This window comes from Drosophila rhopaloa, unplaced genomic scaffold (assembly GCF_018152115.1).
Source record: "Drosophila rhopaloa isolate 14029-0021.01 unplaced genomic scaffold, ASM1815211v1 contig_167, whole genome shotgun sequence".
Lineage (NCBI taxonomy): Eukaryota > Metazoa > Arthropoda > Insecta > Diptera > Drosophilidae > Drosophila > Drosophila rhopaloa.
This window is the reverse complement of record NW_025335047.1, coordinates 1043845-1062718: the sequence shown is the minus strand read 5'-3', so window position 1 is coordinate 1062718 and position 18874 is coordinate 1043845. Positions and strand designations below refer to the sequence as shown.

The 18874-nt window shown below is 41.4% G+C and overlaps 2 protein-coding genes across 4 annotated transcripts; one reads left to right on the top strand and one right to left on the bottom strand.

Annotated features, from left to right (window-relative positions):
• Window positions 1-394: 394 nt before the first annotated feature.
• Window positions 395-18004, bottom strand: LOC108040718 (protein mesh). Of its 3 annotated transcripts, XM_044458431.1 has the most exons (16): window positions 17904-18004; window positions 17255-17707; window positions 13469-13704; window positions 13104-13291; window positions 7363-7540; window positions 7080-7217; window positions 6375-6543; window positions 5520-6114; window positions 4080-4202; window positions 3792-3950; window positions 2757-3501; window positions 2275-2693; window positions 1957-2144; window positions 1407-1646; window positions 1287-1337; window positions 395-1217 (listed from the first exon to the last, which is right to left on the bottom strand). In XM_044458431.1, the coding sequence occupies exons 2-16, from the start codon at window positions 17652-17654 to the stop codon at window positions 574-576; spliced, it is 4473 nt and encodes a 1490-aa protein (XP_044314366.1). In that variant the 5' UTR covers window positions 17655-17707; window positions 17904-18004; the 3' UTR covers window positions 395-573. The 3 variants fall into 3 exon arrangements, with proteins under 3 accessions (XP_044314366.1, XP_016973781.2, XP_016973782.2); XM_017118292.2 differs by having other exon boundaries at window positions 1287-1646; XM_017118293.2 differs by having other exon boundaries at window positions 1287-1646; window positions 17255-17704; window positions 17904-17984.
• LOC108040719 (protein bottleneck) lies at window positions 15228-16364 on the top strand. Its single transcript, XM_017118297.2, has one exon. It carries the CDS (start codon window positions 15266-15268, stop codon window positions 16211-16213), a length of 948 nt encoding a protein of 315 aa, XP_016973786.2. The 5' UTR covers window positions 15228-15265; the 3' UTR covers window positions 16214-16364.
• Window positions 18005-18874: the final 870 nt, after the last annotated feature.

Below are 18874 nucleotides of genomic sequence, written 5' to 3'. Positions count from 1 at the left end.
ACAAGAAAATTTGACAATACATTTTAGAAACTAATCAACCAAAATCAAGCCATTAATAATTTAATCTTATTTTGTTATAATTAAAAATTCATTTGCTTACAAAAAACCATGCAGGCAATATTTTTGATTTTTTATCAATTCCATACTTTAAAATGTTTAAATATATATAACATTCTTTTACTGTACACTATCTCATTTTCATTGCCCACTTTCTTTTCCAGTGTAGTTGACAATGCAACGCTCCTGCTCATGCAAATTATTACAGAAAATTGACAAGCAGTTAAATAGCAAACAAAGCGAACCCTGCGAAGTGTCAACTTTCATGTAACAATTGGCATTATCGAATTAGGCTGGAAGGAGAACTAAGAACATTAATCAATATTTACAAATAAACTATTATAAACAAATGTTTTAAGGCTTTATTCAATATAAAATGATGATTGTTTACCTGGGCCGAAGTAAATACAGATGAATTTGCCGTTTGAATTATGCTTAATGTACAAGTATTTGGTTTTTGGTTTTGGCTCGGGGCTTGGACTATTAAATACATGTTATGTTATATGTTTGATGTGGTCATGGCCTTGGGCAAAAAACAACAGTACAACAATAAAATACAGATAGAGAAAACATCATGGACAGGTGGGTGTTAAAGTTATCGGCAATGAACTTAACATTAGTTTTTATTTGGGTGGCTCCTATTTGAACTTTGCAGCTACTGGATCCCGATGAGTCCTGATCCCTAGACCTCCGTGGACTTTTGTACCGAGGGAGTAGGCGAGGTGGCCAAGGGGGGGAGGGCAGGCCACTGTCCTGCGTCAGAGGCGTGGGCGCTGTGCGCAGTGGCACGGCGTTCACACTCGAGGGGGGCCTACTGTAGTACTGGGTATTGCTGGGCAGCACCGGCACTCCTCCGAAGCGATTTTGCGTCGTCGCCTGGGGAGTGTAGTTTATGGAACTGGCCCCACTTGTGCGACTGTCCAGTCCACTGAAAGTGGGACTGTACTGCTGGCGGTGCAGCTGGTCCGCCTCCTCCGGCGACAAAGGCTGGTGATAACCGGCGGGATGGACGGTGCCCGTGTGAACATCCGCCTCGTCGAAGTCATCATCCTCGTCGGGGTGATGGTCCGGATCCACCGGAGATCCGTCCCCGGCATGGTGATCCAAATCCGCGCCCGAGGCGTGCAGAGATCGGCGACCCAACTGCTTCGGCTTCTCACCTGTGGTTACGTTCGGATTAATGTAGGAAATGTCCCTGGCTAACTTTGAGCTGTTTCTATTTTGACTACCTTCCGATGAGGTCACATCCTCGTCGTTCTCATCCAGATCCCATTTCTTAGCTGGAAAATCAATTTGCGGTTTGCCCGGTAATGGTTCGTTCGTGCGATATACTTTGTCGTAGGACCTACTTTTCTTCAATGTGCTGGCATCCGTATCGCTGTCATCGTCGTAGTTCAGGGTCCTTAAATTTCGGGCGGAACTGGCCCTCGAACGGGGCAGCATGGGCATCTGCCACTGCGGATCCTCCTTCAGCTGTTTCTGGCGATAGCGGTACACTCCGCACACGATGCACAGCATCAGTGGGCAGATCACCAGGAAGATAATGCCAATTGCTATGAAAGCGACGCGACGCGTGTAGTACACCTCACCTGCACGGGGTCAAAGGTTGGTAAGGATTGGTTCTATCTGGGGCATCATAGTATATTCACTAACTGACTGGATTAGTTACTAATTTTGGGTAGATTAATCGTAAGGGGACTGATGATTCTCATATCAAATTAAGAATTATATCAAATAGGAAAAGAAATAATTAATATTAAGCCGTTTAATTGAAGCCTCTAAAATCCTAATACAACATTATAAAACTTAACCATCTAATTCAGTCAGTCAGCAAAATGTATTGAAATAATTTTAGAAGAAGGGAATTCTTATTCAAGGCAATAATGTCTAGGTACTTACGTAGACACTCGGTGTATCCATACTCAGGAACGTTCCACAGACCGTTGGACAAGCACTCACGACGTTGATCTCCAACCAGGATAAAGCCCTCATTACACTCAAAGGACACCTTGGCACCTGGCATAAAGTCGAAGCTCAACTTTCGACCGAAACGAGGAGTCTGCAACACACCACAGGATACGACGCGCCTGTAAGGAATATTTTAAATTAAACAATTAGCTTTGAAATACAAATTGGTGTCGTCTTGATTTTAATTATGAAAATCTAGAAGCTTGTTTGAATATGGAATTAAAATTATTTGCTAAGTATAAAACTTACACCGCGTTTTCAGCCTGCATATTGACTATGGTGTCGTAGTAGTTCTTTGTAAAGTGCGCCAAATCTCGATTGAGGGTCATTGCGTAATCGTATTGGCACTGCATACATTCACCACACAACTCCTCAGCTCGCTCCAGATCGTAAGTACGATTCGTGGGCAGGAAGTCGGCCGGATCTAGGACATAATTGGGCTGGAAGGTGGCATTTGCGTAGTAGCTTGACATCCTTCCGAATTCTCGGGTGAAGAGAGCAGCTCCCACTCCAGGAACTTCGCGATCCGTGAGCATCCACTTGATTCCAAAGTTGGTGTGGATGCTGCGCAAATCATTCAGATTGAGCTGGGCCACTTGGCCGTTGGGTAGCATGAAGTCGTCCAGCTTATTAAAACTCCAGTTGCCAAAAAGTCCTGCTGTTTTATTCTGTAATTAAAAAAAAGAACGTTTTTGAAATCTGAAATATTTTACATTTCCATTTGCACTCACTATAAACTTCCAGGGCAGAAACACGCGGCCCGTCATGAAGCCCTCGTTCTCAACCACCTCCACTCCGATGCCAGCGTCAAACTGGACCACCACTTGCGACTGATTGAGCAGGTAGGTCGGGGTATAAACAGAAACACCGTCGAAGTGCTGGAACTTCAGGCTCTCCCGATCGAAGTACACCCTGCGACCATCGGCCAGGACATCCAGGCGATAGCGCCAGCGGGCATGCAAAGGACGAAGGCGCACCTCAATCGTGGTGGTGGTATTGCCCCTCATGGCGACCGCAGTCAACTGGGTGGCCTTCACCTCGCCGTAATAGTTCGTTGGCAGTTGCTCGAATCGTCCTTGGACCTCAAACTTATTACTCTCATCCACACTGCGGGCCAGGACGAACTCTCCCAGTCCGTTGAAGGTGTAGGCCTGTCCATCGAAGGTCACAAAGTGGGGATCACCGAATACTCCGGCGATACCCGGCGCCTGATAGGCCACACAATCCTGGGAAGGACGACGCTCGAAGCGATAGGTTTCGCAGCCCACCGCCTGCTCCTCCTGCCAGAAGCAGCAGGAGTAGAAGGGGCGCATGTCGTGGAACCACATGGACAACGAGGGCACCTTGCTGGCCTCGTTCCAGGGCATCTTGCCCAGATTGTGCACGCGACGGGGACGGGAGCCCCACATCTGGTCGTAGGTCAGCATCAGGAAGCCATAGCGATCATAGCAGCACTGCTGCTCAGCTCCTTGGGCACTGGAAATTAAAAGGGGAAACATTGGTCATTTAAAAATTTTTACAAGTTTTCATCATTTGCAAAGGGGGAACATAAATATCTGCATGAGCAGCAGATTATTGGAGGGTTTATAAAATAATACTAAGAAGTATGCCTCTTAGAACTGTTCCACAAGAATTTTGGAATTCAGAATTTCATTTTCAGATAAGATGACTAAATATTTAATCACTTAACTATATTGTAAACAATTTAAGAATGGCTTAATAGGAAGTATAAAGAAAACAATAACAATTTTAATTTGAGTACTTACACTGGCGTTCCGCTAACCACACAATGGATGGCACCACGATGCCTCAGGCAACTAGGGTTCGAGTCCTTGTCGCACTCCCGATCTGGCCGGAAGCGTCCTTTGTCCAGGACAGCCTGGTCCAAAGTGCAGGGACAAAGTGGCAAATCAGCGGCGAAGTTCCTGTTGAAAGCGAATTATGAATTTTAGTTGCAATCTAGGGTAATTAGCAGGCATTTCGCCAATCCCCATTGGCAAACTGGTCGCTTTTAATTAGCGGGCCAACGCAAATGCACATTTGTTGAGCCTTACCTGAGGAATCGGTCCGCTCGAATCCAATTATCGCAGAGAGCTCTGGCCCAGCGTTTTCCGTGCTGTCGCTCCCATTGGGGCGCCATATACCAGGCCAATGGAATGGGGCGGGACCACAGGATCCTGAAACGAAAAATTCAATGTTAAAATGAATGTCGAAGATTAATTTTAGTAAGAGCAATTCAAAGATCCCAATGGCCACCTTTGATATTCGTGCATGTTGCGAAATGCCGGCTAATAAACAACCCACACGATTTAACCTTCTCCTTTTGACGAGCAACACGATATCACCATTAGCCGTTGCCTAGTTAGCTCTTAATGGCAATTCGCGCCTCACGCTGCCATGGAAATATTTTTCATTAAGTTTTCACAATTACTCGGCCATCAAATGGAAATTAAATGTTGAAACAATGCTAACAATTTATTCGTGCCCACCCGCCACTTTGGGCCCGGCTAACGACACCCAAAGGTGCCGTAAACCAAAAAATAAAGAAATGGTTTTATTCTGTGTCTTAAGGGAAAAGGCACAGAAATAAAAAAAGGGATAGGCACTTTCAAATTTATTGCACGTTTAAAAAGATATTAATTCGAAGAGCCATGTCCCATTTAAGTGAAGTTTTTCGAACTATTATTTATTATTAAAAGCTCTAAAAATATTTTGTGTATTTTACTTAGTACTGAATATTAATATTCCAATTTCAATAAAAGCAAAATTTTTTCCCCGTGTATTACTGAGTTTCCAAATGAACCTAAGAAAATTTATAGTCATCACACTGGCCATCTTACACAATACAACTCCTAATTTTGGGTATAACATTTTATGCTTCCGAAGATGATTCACGTTTAATTGCAAAATAATTGCAGAACGTGAAGAAAAAGGCTTAAATACAGAAAAGCTGGTGCACAAACATGACAGCGATTACCATTGACCGAGGCCATTTAAAACACATTTCCATTATTGATTATCTCCGAGAATGTCTCGCAATTACAGGCTGTCATAATAAGCTATCTTCGGCCAGGCCAGGGCAAATTGATTGAGGCCGAAGGGAATGGGGATGGCAGATCCTGGGACTTGGCTATCATGGCAGAGTAGAAGTGCATTTAGCCCGTTCTCATTGTCATTGAAATTGCCCTGGCAAATTGAATAAAAACATGGATATACCATCAGAGCGGCAGGCACTTGTCTCTGGGATGACACATTGAGACAAGCGAGAATCAATTAAAGCATAATAACAATGGAATCTGGAAGGGGATTTGAGGGATGCTGCGAGTTCTACCAACTTACTGAATAAATTTGTTTAATTATAGAAGGCTATACGAAACAGATGCTTAAATAGATGGGGTATTTCAATGTGGTACCTAAGCAACTACTTTTGTCTTTAATATTTTTAATAATTTAACTAATAAATGGATTAACTAGCTAGGATTTTATGTACTTACGGACTGATGGCCAATCCGGAGTATTGGTCGGGCTGCGTGAGATTGATCTGGAGGAATCCGAACTGCATGTCGCGGTTAATGTTGTTCCGGTTGAGGTAATTCGAGGGCGTGATCACGTAGCTGCCCGAATTCGAGTAGGAGGCCTCGATCACATCAATATATTCCAGCTGTGGCTCGATCTTGGTTTCGCGGTAGCCCCACAGCGAGATCATCACATTGGCATTGGCATTCGAGGTCAAATTGTATTGGTTCCAGGTGATGCGGATCTCGCTGGGATTCTTCTTGTGCACATCGTCGGTGGCGAAGAAGATCTTCTCGGTGGCCGCAGCCGGGGTCTCCACGAAGTACTTTCCACGCCACTTGAATCGCTGGGTTCCCACCGAGATCTGGAAGCGAATGTAGCCCTCGGCCTTCAGGTAAGGTTGCACGCAGATCACTCGGTTCCGGTCCACATAGGTGCCCAGCACGGATTCCGTGTCGAAGTGGCAGGTCACGCGAATCGAAGGATCGAAGCAAGGACCAGTGATGTTCACCACCTGACCACCCAGCATGTTGCCAGATTCGGGGGCAAAGGTCAAAGGTAGCAGGGCGGCATCTAATGGAGTAAAATAATATACACAGTATTACTAATGGTTTTACTTCTTTTTTAAATAAAATGCATATGTCATAAACAGCTAATTAAAAACTAATAATTAAATAATTAAAATTGAAATGATTGATGTTTTTAAAATAGAAGAGAGAAAATAGTAGAGAATCTAAAATCTGCTGTCTACATTAGTCTAATAAAAAATCTTTCTTTAAACATTTTAGCTTATAACTACTCCATTAAAATCCAGACTATCCAATAAAACGTACCTATATCCTTGTTGCAGGACCCAATTAGAATCTGTTCATCTACGCGGAAGATGTGACGACCCGGGAACCCATTGGCCCAACCTCTGTTGGCCAGGTCTCGAATCACCATGTTCTGGCTGTAGGGCTTGTACTCATAGGCCTGAGTGCCGTTGCCCGCATTGAATCCGACCTGAAAAGGGGAAACATAGTTCATACATCAGTGGGTACGGGGGTTTCAGGGGTTTCGGGGGCAACAGTGCAATTAAATACATGCATTCGAATCTCCTCACACATTTAATTAACTGTTCACAAAGTTTGCAATTATGTTTAGGGCTTAGGCAAAGTTCAAATTGTGCGTTTAATTACTGCAAGTGGCTGCATGCTGAAGAGGACTCCAGTTTCAAACGCCAAACAATTCAGCTTATGAAAATTTTAATTATGATGAGTGATTCTGAAGAAAATTAGAGTTCTGAATATTCCCTCAGATGTTAAGTACGTTGCATCTATTAAGGCTTTAAAAAAGACCAACTTCAGGTCCTCTCTACTTTTTCCCTTTTGATTGCAGAACAAATCAGCAAAGCAAACATCCTGGGAAACTAAAGAGGAAAACAAACCTCTTCAGTCACAATCAGTCAGCAAGTTTTCCCTGGGAGTCAACTGTTTAATTGAGTGCCAACCGACAAAAAGTGAAAGAAGTGGAAAAAAAGGGAGCGTTTGACCACTTACATATGCAGGAGTACCGCCCTCGCCTTTTGTCGTATCACCTCCGGCCTCAGTGTGCGAAAGCCAGTTCAATACGGCGTAGTTGAAGATGATATAGGTGTAGACCTCATCGGTGGCCAGGATCATTTGGAAGGTGTTCGTCTGTGGAATTCAAAAATGATTATTTGGTATTGAAACTGTGGAAATCTATCTGGTTTCTTCAGTTCTGAGAGATATCTTAATTATGTAGATTTACTTCCTATTAAAGAGTATATCTTTTGTTTATAAAATCACAATTAGCACTCACCGTATAGAGGGAGTTATCAATGCCGCCGGCAAAGGATACGTTTTTCCAGGTGGAGATCACCACGTGCTTGGGAATGAAGGTATCGGCGCCCACGACTCCCTGTCGAATGTCCCACATGGTGCGTTCCCGAACCTCCACTCCAAACCGGTCCGTGCGGCCCATCAGATCACGTTCCACCCTGCAAAAAGAATGGTTTGGCCGTCAGTTTGGGGCTGAACCTCATGTGGATGATGCGTAAATGAGAAAACAAATCGGATGCAAAGCAAATTTCGGTTTGGCGTCTGCCTGATGATAAATGGATTCGATGTTCGGCATATAAATCAGGACACAGGCGGAGAGATTTCTGATTTCAGCGCTTCCTCATTACTTTCCCTGTTGGGCATATTTTCATAAACATTTTATTTATTTTACGCTCTCGTGAGCACTTTCAAGTGTGTTTTTTTTTGCGTGAGGGAGTGGTAGTCGTATCGACGGCCGACACATTGGCGACGCCAGCGTGACTACGTGGCGTATGATTTATATGCTTTAATTATTCATTACGCATACGCCGCGAGCGCCACACTCAGACTTCACTTCAAACTGTTTGTTCCTCGTGTTTGCTGCCTCATAAATTGCTTTAAGCCAGTTTGGCTAAATTGCAACCGGCGCTTCATGCAAAACACTAAGAAAAAAGTCATTCCATTCCATTTTAAAAACCAGACAAATAAATCTTAAGCCGATTTACCGGGCGGATTTTTATTACACTCAGCCCTTCTTTGAGTCGGTCCACAGGTACAACTTAAGCGAGTTTTCAATGCTGGACAATTGCACTGGAATTGAGGTGAACAATTGAGGATTTTCAAAGCTCTTGGTTGGAATAAGAGGCTTATCAAATGAAGCGTTCGGCTCAGTAGAAACATGTCCGGATGCTGGCCGCAAATCGAACTAAAAATTCACTGTCCACATTGGCCAAATGGTAAATGGAAATAAATAATTTAAAATGTTCAAATTAAATTTTGAATAGAAATGGAAAATATATTGTTTCCATTTAGCTGCAATCGAAAATAGAATTGATTTATGGCTTGCTCCCTTTGATAATAATTTAATACTTTACCTTAAAAAAAGATTCCTTAAGAACAAAGTATTAAATTATTTTCAAAAGCACCAAAATCCTACAATCCAACTCACCCAAAAAATCTAATTAGATACCAAATTTAACTTTCTACAAAACCTTTCTGGCATTTAATAAAATGTAATAAAGGGTTTAACTCTAGAGTATACACAAATGTGAACTAATTCCCAGTCGCTTTGACAAGGACATTCATTTAGGGCACTGCCAGGCTACATATATAACAATTGAAATCGAAAAACTCGTTATGCTCCAGCATTTCTGTGTGTGGCAAACAAAGATGAATGTGGGCCATTTTCTATTTGCATTTTGCCGGTAACATTTTATTGATTTTGGCCCGACGTTTGTTGGTGATAAATGAAACACACACAGGGAGCGCTGGAATTGCAAACAAACATGAGTGCTACAATGGTATCTACCCCTCTGTTCAGCTTATTTATTAACACTTCGACGATCTGTAGTAAAAACTCATAATGCAGCCATTATCATACAACATGCATTAAATTGCCGCCAGTGCTTATGTGCTTTTCAATTTTTGAGGGCACATAAATTATAACTGGCAGCAGATGGCAATGGAAATAAATTACAAAATTACACTTCCTTCCTTGACAAGCATAAAAAATAGAAAACGTTTGCTGGCAATGTGCAAAAAACCGCATGCCATGGCCAAAAGAAGAAGGAGGCGCCCAGAGATAACCGCACACACAGACTGGCATAGTTTATCATTTGTATTTGCCCTGAGCAAAAAACTTTAAAAGTCTGCAATTGACATTTGGGCTTAAAAAAAAATGCGAATTGTCACTCAGCCTAGAAATGCGCGCGCAGCAGCCAAAAACAGCCGCAGACTCGACGACTTTTACGTGTAAGTAAGCCAAGAAGCCACACACATTTATACATGCACTCAAAAAGTTTTTTTCAGACAATATCGTTTTGCTTTTTAAATTTATTTATTTATATATTTAACAATTAAAACTTGTAATTTGAACTCCTCTTTTTCTATCAAAATACTTCATTTTTTGATATAGTTCAATATTATAAAATGGTGAACTGAATATTCAAAATATTAAGAGTATACATTTTTCTTGTACATTTCATCCATTTATTTACATTGCCCTATTAGAGGCGAAAGTATTTCTCGCAGTGCCGAAATAAAGAGAGTCGCAAAAAAGTAATAGAAACTCAGAAGCTCCTTCATAAGTCGGGCTCCGTCCCCCTTTTCCACCCACATTTCCGCCAAATGTCCCGCCCCTTTCCCACCTTTTTCCCCATTTTCCCATCGCAGGCCAGTTCTTGAACTGCGCCATTATGTACTTTATTGCATACATTCGGGCGCTGCCACAGTTTTGTCTGCATTTGTAGGTTAAAATGCCTTTTTACCGCTTTGCATGGAAATATTTGAGCCCCGCTCCCTCATCCTTTTTGGCCCCGTTCAACCACCCTTCCAGCCATGTCTCATTCTTCGCCTTGCCGTTTGGCCCAATTCCATCTCGGGGTGTAAATGAAAGTGAAACAATGGCCGTACTTAAAGAAAATGGCGAAAATTGCATGTAAGCTGCAGAAAACAGCGCGCAGAAAGCGCTCTCACCAGTAAATGCAAACAGAGACTTGCAAATGGCCCAGCAAGGACGAAGGATGGGTTTTTTGGGGGGACAAAGGGGATTGGGGAAGTTCTTGTTATGATTGGCAAAAGGGAATAATGAAGCGGCATTATTAGGAAGACCCGGTTACAAAGAAAAACTTTTGGCGAAAACACTTTTAGGCAACTTAGATGATGGACTGGAAGTGCTATGCCATCATTCTGTAACTTTAAAGAAAAGTGAATGCAAATTCTATGAAGCAAGAAGGTAATTTCTTAAATTTTCCTTTTTAAGTATCAACTTAAAATGACAATTAAATTTTTTCTTTAGTAAAATTTATAAAAAAGAAAAGAAGCTTTTAAAATGAATTTCTAAGATGGGGAAATCTATTCTTTACAAAATTATTTGTATACGAATATTAAAATCATCAAAAGCAAACAGAATTGCTTTGTGCAATGCATTTTAATGTCTCAATTCCCTTTTCTTGCAAACGCCACTTTGACTTGCTGCAAAGCAACCGAAAATGTTTTAATTGCGCCAACGCAGGTCGGCAATTAGCATTCCGTTTGCTGCTGCCCTCGCCAAACAACAATTAAATGCTCACAGGTCCTGCGGAATTTCCCGCACTTACCAAAAAAATCTCACACACATCGAAATTCACACGCTGACAAAGTTTGAAGCGTTCAACACAATAAAAAAATCCTGAACAAACGACATTAAGTTTTTATTCGCCATCCGACGCGGCTAAGCGTTTGTGTGTGTAATTAAACGTGCGCCCATAATGAATTTAATGGTCAAAGTGGACGTCTACCCACGTGGCGTATGCGCAATGCCCTGTACTTTCAGCTAATCCAATGCTGAGCGCTAAGTGCGAGTGTGTAATTAAAATGATGTGAAATAAGTATGGCTTAGCATGTGAAGGGGTTTTCGATAGGGGAAAGGGTTGATGCTCTTGTGTGGGTGGCCAGCAATTTTACATCACATTTCGTATTTCGTTTTTCGCTCTGCTTGGCTTCTTTATCTTCAGCGCCATGCAAAGTTATTTAAATTAAATTCCAGTCACGGCTTCAGTCACTCCCCCTTCTCTAATGCGTCTGGTCTCCCACTCACAAGTCCACTGGGCGAAAAAGGGATTATTAAAATCAGGAATGAGATTCTTTATTTTTGGTTATCCCTACATAAATTACTGTAAGCCTATTTGCTATGTGTCTCTTTTGAAAATGTATCTGAGATTATCTTCGGATATGTTTTGAATCCTGTCAAATATAATATATTGTATTAAATTACAAATTTTTTTATTCACAGTGCACCCATCAAAGTTTGGCTGAGTATTCCCCTTGGTGGTGCTTTACACGAGGCGAAGACAATTAAATGTCAGGGTCTCTACCATTGAACGAGTTATGCGGACCAAGTTTGACATATTGTCGGACTGTGTAAAAACTATAAAAATGCATTGGATTGTACACGCTGAATCCAAGCGCTCCTCGCAGGATGTTAATTGCTCTGCTGTGGCAATTTGTCAGCCGGCGTCACCAAGTGTTGACAACAATTCCAGTAAACGGGAATTGAGGGAATGTCCTAGGAAAGAGTTGAATGGCAAAACAACTATCTTACAACCCTTTAAACCATTCATAATGCTGTCAGATTGATTAAACCACTCTTGTAATTTTTTGCCTATTTTTTCGGTAGAATTCCCATGCATTTTTCAACATGCACACATCCCTCAACTGACTTGTCATTCTGTGTCACTCTGAAGTAATTTATGCTCTTCCTTTCCGTCTTTTTTTTAGCCTTGTTCCGCAAAAGCCATGAAATGTAAAGCTGTTGAAACAATGTAGAGGAGCCATAATTTATTCTCAAAATAGCTCAAAACTACGGGTTAACCAAAGAGCAATTTAAGAAGTAACTTGCTTTAACTAATTAATGCAGTTTTGAGTGGATGCTTTTTTGTGTGCAGTACTCCAGAATTTGTCAGGGCTTTTAATGCTACTGGTGCTGGGAAAGCCATATAAATACACCACAAATAACTTTCCACCCCCACTGGCATTCATTTGCATAATTAGCCAGAGGATGAAAAAAATGGAAATTCATGTTTGTATACATTTAAACATTGTCCTCGGGAAATTCATGGCAAAAGTGCAGGGCAACTGAATATAATTAAAGTCGAATTGGTCTCATAGATATTCATGACTGAACTCACAATTTTGTCACTCGAAGTGCCATTGTCTCATTCAGTTTTGTGCACTTTTCTGTAACATTCGTCACAATGCAACGAAAATCATGGACATTCCAAAATGAATTCACGCACAAATGCATGTCGAATTCAACAGAAACATAATGGAGCATACTATGGAGCATAACTGAACAGGTAGCCAACATGGGAATAGTACAGAAATGCTGCAGCCATACACTAGCAAAAACAAATATTACTGCAGATTTATGCTTCTTTAGGTCGAAAAGGATATGTCCCTTTGAATTTACACTATATTTTTCATGAAAAACCATATTAATATGAACCAAATATGTGTGACATCTGATATGACACAATTTATTTTAAAAAGTTTAGTGCTAAACCAAATAACAGCTTCAAAATAAAAGACAAGACTGAATATTTAAAAACAATTTAAAAATTAAATTGTTTGACAGGGCCCAATAAAAATTGTAATACCCCGTGTGTCTCATGTTATAAGCCCCTGTATTAATAGAAAACAAATTCTGTGTCAAACAAATCATACCTTTTGGAAAGCCGTATGCATAAATGCTGGCCAAAACACACATACACACACATTCAAATGGGGCCACCGGAAGTGAAGAGTGGGACACACGCACACACTCATGTTATTTTGTGTTAGTTTTCTGTAAATGGCGACAGGCGCACGTAGAACGAATGTATACGTATAAATACTTTTGTTTGGCGCGTGCTGTGCGCTGATTTTGAATATGCAAATGCCACGAGAAACAAAGGAAAATAAATATGGTTAGCAAATAAATACAAACGAACAGGAAATGCGAGCAGGATGCGGAAATAGATTGAGATGCGAGATGCATTCACTTACCGGAAGTAAACGCCAGGCGTTCGCTGGTCAATATCCGACGGATAAATTCGACCAACTCTGCACTTGCTGAAGAAGATGCCCATGAAAGAGGGATCCCTCTTGGCAGGCCAATCCTTAATCGGGAAAACCAGAGGATAAGTAAGGTACTCTGGCGGATCCGAGAACTCCAAGTAACCGTTGAGGGAGAGCTGTTTAAGGAGGGATATTAATTAGAAATAAGGTATATTTCTATGAAATAGAAAACATTGTTATATTTGGAAAGCATTAAGGTATTCATATTTTTTAGTCCAAGTTACTTATACCACAATGTATAAAAAAAGTTAGAGTTCCTTTAAGGGACCTCGTTAGTTTTAATAAAAACTTACCCTCGTGTAGTTGAATCGGAATCCGTAGAAGGGCAGTTGGAAGTTCAGATTCTTGTGGAGCTGTGTCATGGAGGCGTGGATGTCGAACTGGTAGTCGCCGCGTCCTCCGTACATGTCCTTGTCGAAGTACCAGTACATGAAGGTTTGTCTGAGTTCCGCCAAGCGGGCGGCGGTTATAGTATAACCTCCAGCTGCCACCGAAGCAGAGGATGGAGGGGCCACATTGTTATTGGGATCTGCAGGGGGGAAGACGCAGAAAAGACAAATAGCTTAGAGAGGAGTGCTCTGGCCTATCATTATAATTTCACACCTAATCCAGGTAGATTACTTTTTCAATTCCACAATATTATCCTTTGCACTTGCTGCGTCGCCAGGCATAAAGTGAAAAGAAAACTTTGCCAGGCTTTTTTGCATTTTCCGGCTGCAACTTGCCACCCACAGCCTTGCAGCTCCCGTTCCGGGTACTTGGCCATTAAAGGTCACAGTTAATATTCATTTCTGTCCTGTCTTCTCCTTTTTCCTTCTCTTTCTCCTAATTTCCCTTTACCGCTGGCCTTTTAAAGCAATTTAAGCTGATTAAGTGCAAAGCTGACGTTCCCAATGGACACTGAAACAGGAGCCCGTAGAAGGACCCGGGATCCGCTTAAGGATATTGCTTCTCACGCTGGCCAGAAACTTGAATTGCTGGCGAAGTTTTCGTGGCAAAGTCCTGGCAAAGATTTCAAAATATTTCTGGCATCGCTGGGGAGATGCAGTTGCACCAAAGAGGTGAAGGACATTCATAGCAATTTTCAAGAATTTTCTAATACTCTTAAAGTTTGACTATAATCCAGTACTTCCATAAATCAATTAGAACTTTAACTAACTGATGCATCACTTTGTTGTTATTTATTCAAGAAACTTGTTTTTTTATTGCTTAAAGTTTGTACTTTCATAAATTTATTAGGACTAATATTGCATAGCTTGTTGAACATACAGAAGCAACCATTTCTTAAGTTTATGTTACTTTTAAATATAATGCAATTTGTACTACCCTTTTCCTAAACGTCATTTAAATGTGTGGCAATTTTAAACAAAAATCTTGCCCAGTAACCTTAATTATTAATTCCATCAATTAATTATAAACCCTATTAAGATCCTGACACCTCTTTTCATCTTTTTGCATGGTAATTTTCTCATTCTATCAATGTTTAATTGCGTATTTCACTTTGAATAAATGGAAATTGCAAATGTATGCTCAGTTTATAATTTCGTTTTTCATTTCCCTCTCTCATTTTCTGCGTACATTTTTTCAGCTGTCAATTGCCGAGTGTATAGGAAATTATTGGCCATTAACAGCATTGATTTTGATTGTAATGAGCCAGCTAATGAAATGTCAACAGCAAAGAGTGGATCATAAAACAAGGAGAATTCTTCACTGTAAACCTGAACATCTGTCGCATTTTTAAGCTATTTATGAATTAGTACCCTCGCTAATCCTTTTTGGGAGGACCTAATAAAAGTGCGCGGATTAGCAAAAAGATTTGGATAAAATTGGTGCGCGGAAAATACGCAAAACTCGCGTGTTCGGGTTGCGGTTCCCGGGAAATCTTTCGCTTTTGCCATTTTCCTTTTTTACTTTTACGTAGGTAGTTCCCGGAATCAAGCCAAGTTGAGCCCGGCTTTGTAGACCCTGGCTACCTGAGTTTCTGGACCAGCTGTCAAGGGCTAATTCAGGGTCAGGTAGCTCGTAGGATCTGAACTATATAAGACTTGGATTGCTGGCTGCAACATCACAGTCGCATCTGAACCTTCATCATGAGCATCAGCACATTCAACTTCCAGTTCTACAACTACAAGCTGAGTCCTTCGTCGCCGGGCTTTGGCAGTTCGGCCTCCCGTTCCTCCTCCTCATTTATCAGCGAACTGGAAATGGACATTGACGAGGACATGTCGGCGGTAACCAGGCCAACAATCACGTCCACGCCCAAGCCGCGTTTTACCAGCCAACTGGCCGTGGAATTGGCCAAAACGGAGCCCGGTAATGGCATTTCCCCGCTGCGACCCAAATTGCACACGGCCCAAAAGCGCTGGTCCATGGAGTTGAGGGAGAAAGTGCTGGAAATGTCCAAGCGAAATAATGGCCAGGAGAAACAGCAGACCACAGGAAAGCAGGAGCAACTGCAACAGGAGCAACATGAGCAACTGCAACATGTGCAACATGAGCAACTGCAACAGGAGCAACTGCAACATGTGCAACATGAACAAGAACCCACTGTCACCGACAAAATCAACTTCTTCAACAAGCTGACCAACACCTTTGAGTCGGGCTTTAACAAACTGCTGCCACCAAGTGGCACCAGCAGCAATCGCTTTATAGCCATGTTGCGCTCCACCCGTCCACAAAATATTGCCACCACCACCAATAGCAGCACTTCCAACAGTTTCCTGGGCAGCAATCCTAGTCTCAGTGGTGCGGTGACCGGTCAAGTGCCACCACCCAAGCCCAAAAGACTAGCGGCCACCACTGCCCAGTTTGCCACGCCCCTTTCCCCTGGAATGGGCGTGGGAAAGGGGGGCAGCCAGCGGAAATGCTCCCTGCGTCGCAAACCCTCAATGGACAAGTCCAGGGCCACCATTTCGAGGCAGAATTCCAGTGCCTCGGTGAGAACCCAGAACCACGCCATCATGGAGGACCTCAGTCTGGTGGTTCCCGTTCGATTGCGCATCGCCGAGTACGAGCAGCGAATCTCGATGAGCGCCTGAGTTCAAGGATCCCAAATACAATAACTTAAACACCCTAATTAACGTAATTGTAAGTTCCCAAGGATAGCCTCTACTTTAACCATAAGTTAGCCTAAGCTTTAAAAGACAATTTTTATAGACAATTCAAATATACAATATCTGAAGCAAGAAATATGTTGTTTATTATTGAAAAAGGGAAATTGAAAAGAAAATGCCCATAAATAACTGGCAATAAAAATGAATACATTGGCATGTATACGATTTTTATTAAAATCATTTTGGGAATTTAATACCTAATTAATTGATCCGGAAAAAATTTAAATATTTGACCGCAAAAAACATTGGATCATATGGATGGGATCCCTATTCAATATATTATTGCCACAATCTAAAACAAAATGTCTGCAATCTTTGAATCATATTTACCCCAGGCAGCGAGTCATCTTACATTCCTAAATATTCCTTTATCTATTAAAAAGGTGATTCATCACCGTATATACCAAGATTCTTTTTCTACCTAACATGAAATAACTCTGTCCACAACCAATCCCTTTTTATCACATAATCACAGTCGAACAAAAGCTCTGACTAATACAAAAAAAAATCGAATTCCGAATAGCCAATATATCAGTCCTGAACGACTGATAAAACAGAGTTTCCTGTGCAATTGCAAAATCCACACACTACCAGAGGTTGTAAACTGAATCACGCAAGACTATGTACTCTATATACTCCCCTTGTGTCCACACGTTTGCACATAGTATTCACTACCTACCCACCACGCACTTGTTTTGTTTGCTGAAGCGGAAAACAAGAAAATCGTTAGCTTTTTAATGCCTCAAGCGTCGGGCATTATCTTATCGGGGAAAAACAGAGAGAGGGAAAAAAAGAGGGGAGAAGAGAGCTTACAACACCTGAACGCCCGAACACAGGTTATCGAGCAAATACTGGTAACTAAACCAAACTGAAACCCACTGAGCTGTTCTGATAAGATAGTCAATGCGGCGTATGAGTAATGGGATGGAACTGAATCAGCCCAGGGACAATGAGAAATCGACTTACCCCAATTGTAGCCACTATTGTCCACGTCGTATCCCAGCTCCCCCATATAATCACTTGGCATTACGAGGGCTCCAGACATTTTCTGGGGCTTCAACCCGGCCACGGTTAAAATATCATCGGTTCCCCGACTGGTGACATGGACCACGGGAATCAAAGTGGGTTTCTGAAGAGCCAGGGGTTTGGTTTTCGGTTTTTCCTCTTCCACTTTTTTCACAACGGGTGTGGCCTTCGGAACCACCTCCACAAATTCCGCATGGGCCTTGGGTTTGGTCTGTTTCACAGGTTCTGGAACCGCAATAATCTCATCCTCCAGCTCCTCCGTGGAGATATTCTCGTTGGCCAGGACATAGGCCATAAAGCCACAGGCCAGCGCACAAACCACAAACAGTTTGAAACGCATTTTCACTCGATTTCGATTGATCACTTAATTAGTAATTCGTTTTTGTTTCACTGCTAAAAGAAAAACACGAAGGCATCAATTAAACGTTATGGTTTATACATCACAATATTTTCTTTTAAGTTTTTCCCTGCTTTTGCACGATTTTTCCTTGTTTTTTAACAATTTTCTCTTGATGACATCATCAGTTAGGGTAAAAGCTTATCAGTTTGCTTATCACTTGTCACCAATTTTCAATTTAATTTCAATTACCAGGCAGAAAAACACGTTCGTTGCAGCGAGCCGCTCAGCTAAGACTGAAGTAAAGTTAACTCTAACGATCCGATCGGGGCGTTGCCAAAACTCTGTTCACCTGTCGCCGTCTGCTCGATTGTGAAACATTGCCTTATCGTCCAGATAAAGTTGGCCATATCTTATCATTGGAACACTACGCACAGATAGCGCATTCCTTCTCTTTTTTTTTTGGTAACTCTACTCTCTTTTCAGTGCTCTAAATTGACCAACTTATTTGTTTACTCCCACATTTGGGATATATATATATTCTTTTCTGTTGACTGCGAACTCTCGCCGGTTTGTGATTCATTTCCATTACAGTTAATCACACCTATGACGCGGCCATTTTGTGAACATTGAATGGGCCTGTAAAGCTCCTCGTCTTTACATACATATACTTTTCCGTTTGTATGAGAGACAATGACCCATTACCATTTCCGCCTCATTTTTGGCAGACGAAGTTAAAAAGCCTACGGATTGATTTCATAAGGCCAGGAAAGTGTCATGGTCGTCATTAATAAAGAACTGAATGGAGGAACTCGGGAATTAAGAAAGCTAAAGTAAAACCTAGTTTTCACATATTCTCTTTTCTTATTTTAATAAAATTTAAAATTAAAATAGTTTAAATTTGGTACTTGGAAATAGAAATTTGAAATAAAAACTTAGAAACTTACTTACTTAATATTCCTTGGATAGAAAAGTAACAAAAAGATTAAAAATGAAACTGGAATAAAAGCGGCTATTTGCTTTAAAAAATGTAAATTTTCAGAAATTCTTCGATGTCTGACTCATTTTAAGGATAAAATAATCATTTATTAACGCTAAAATCATCAATTAGTGCTTGCATTATCAGCTCTAATGGACTGATAAGAAGCAATTTCGAAATTCTAGTGCCATGTTTTGGTGTCATTATCATTTGAGACATGTGTATAACAAATATATATATATAT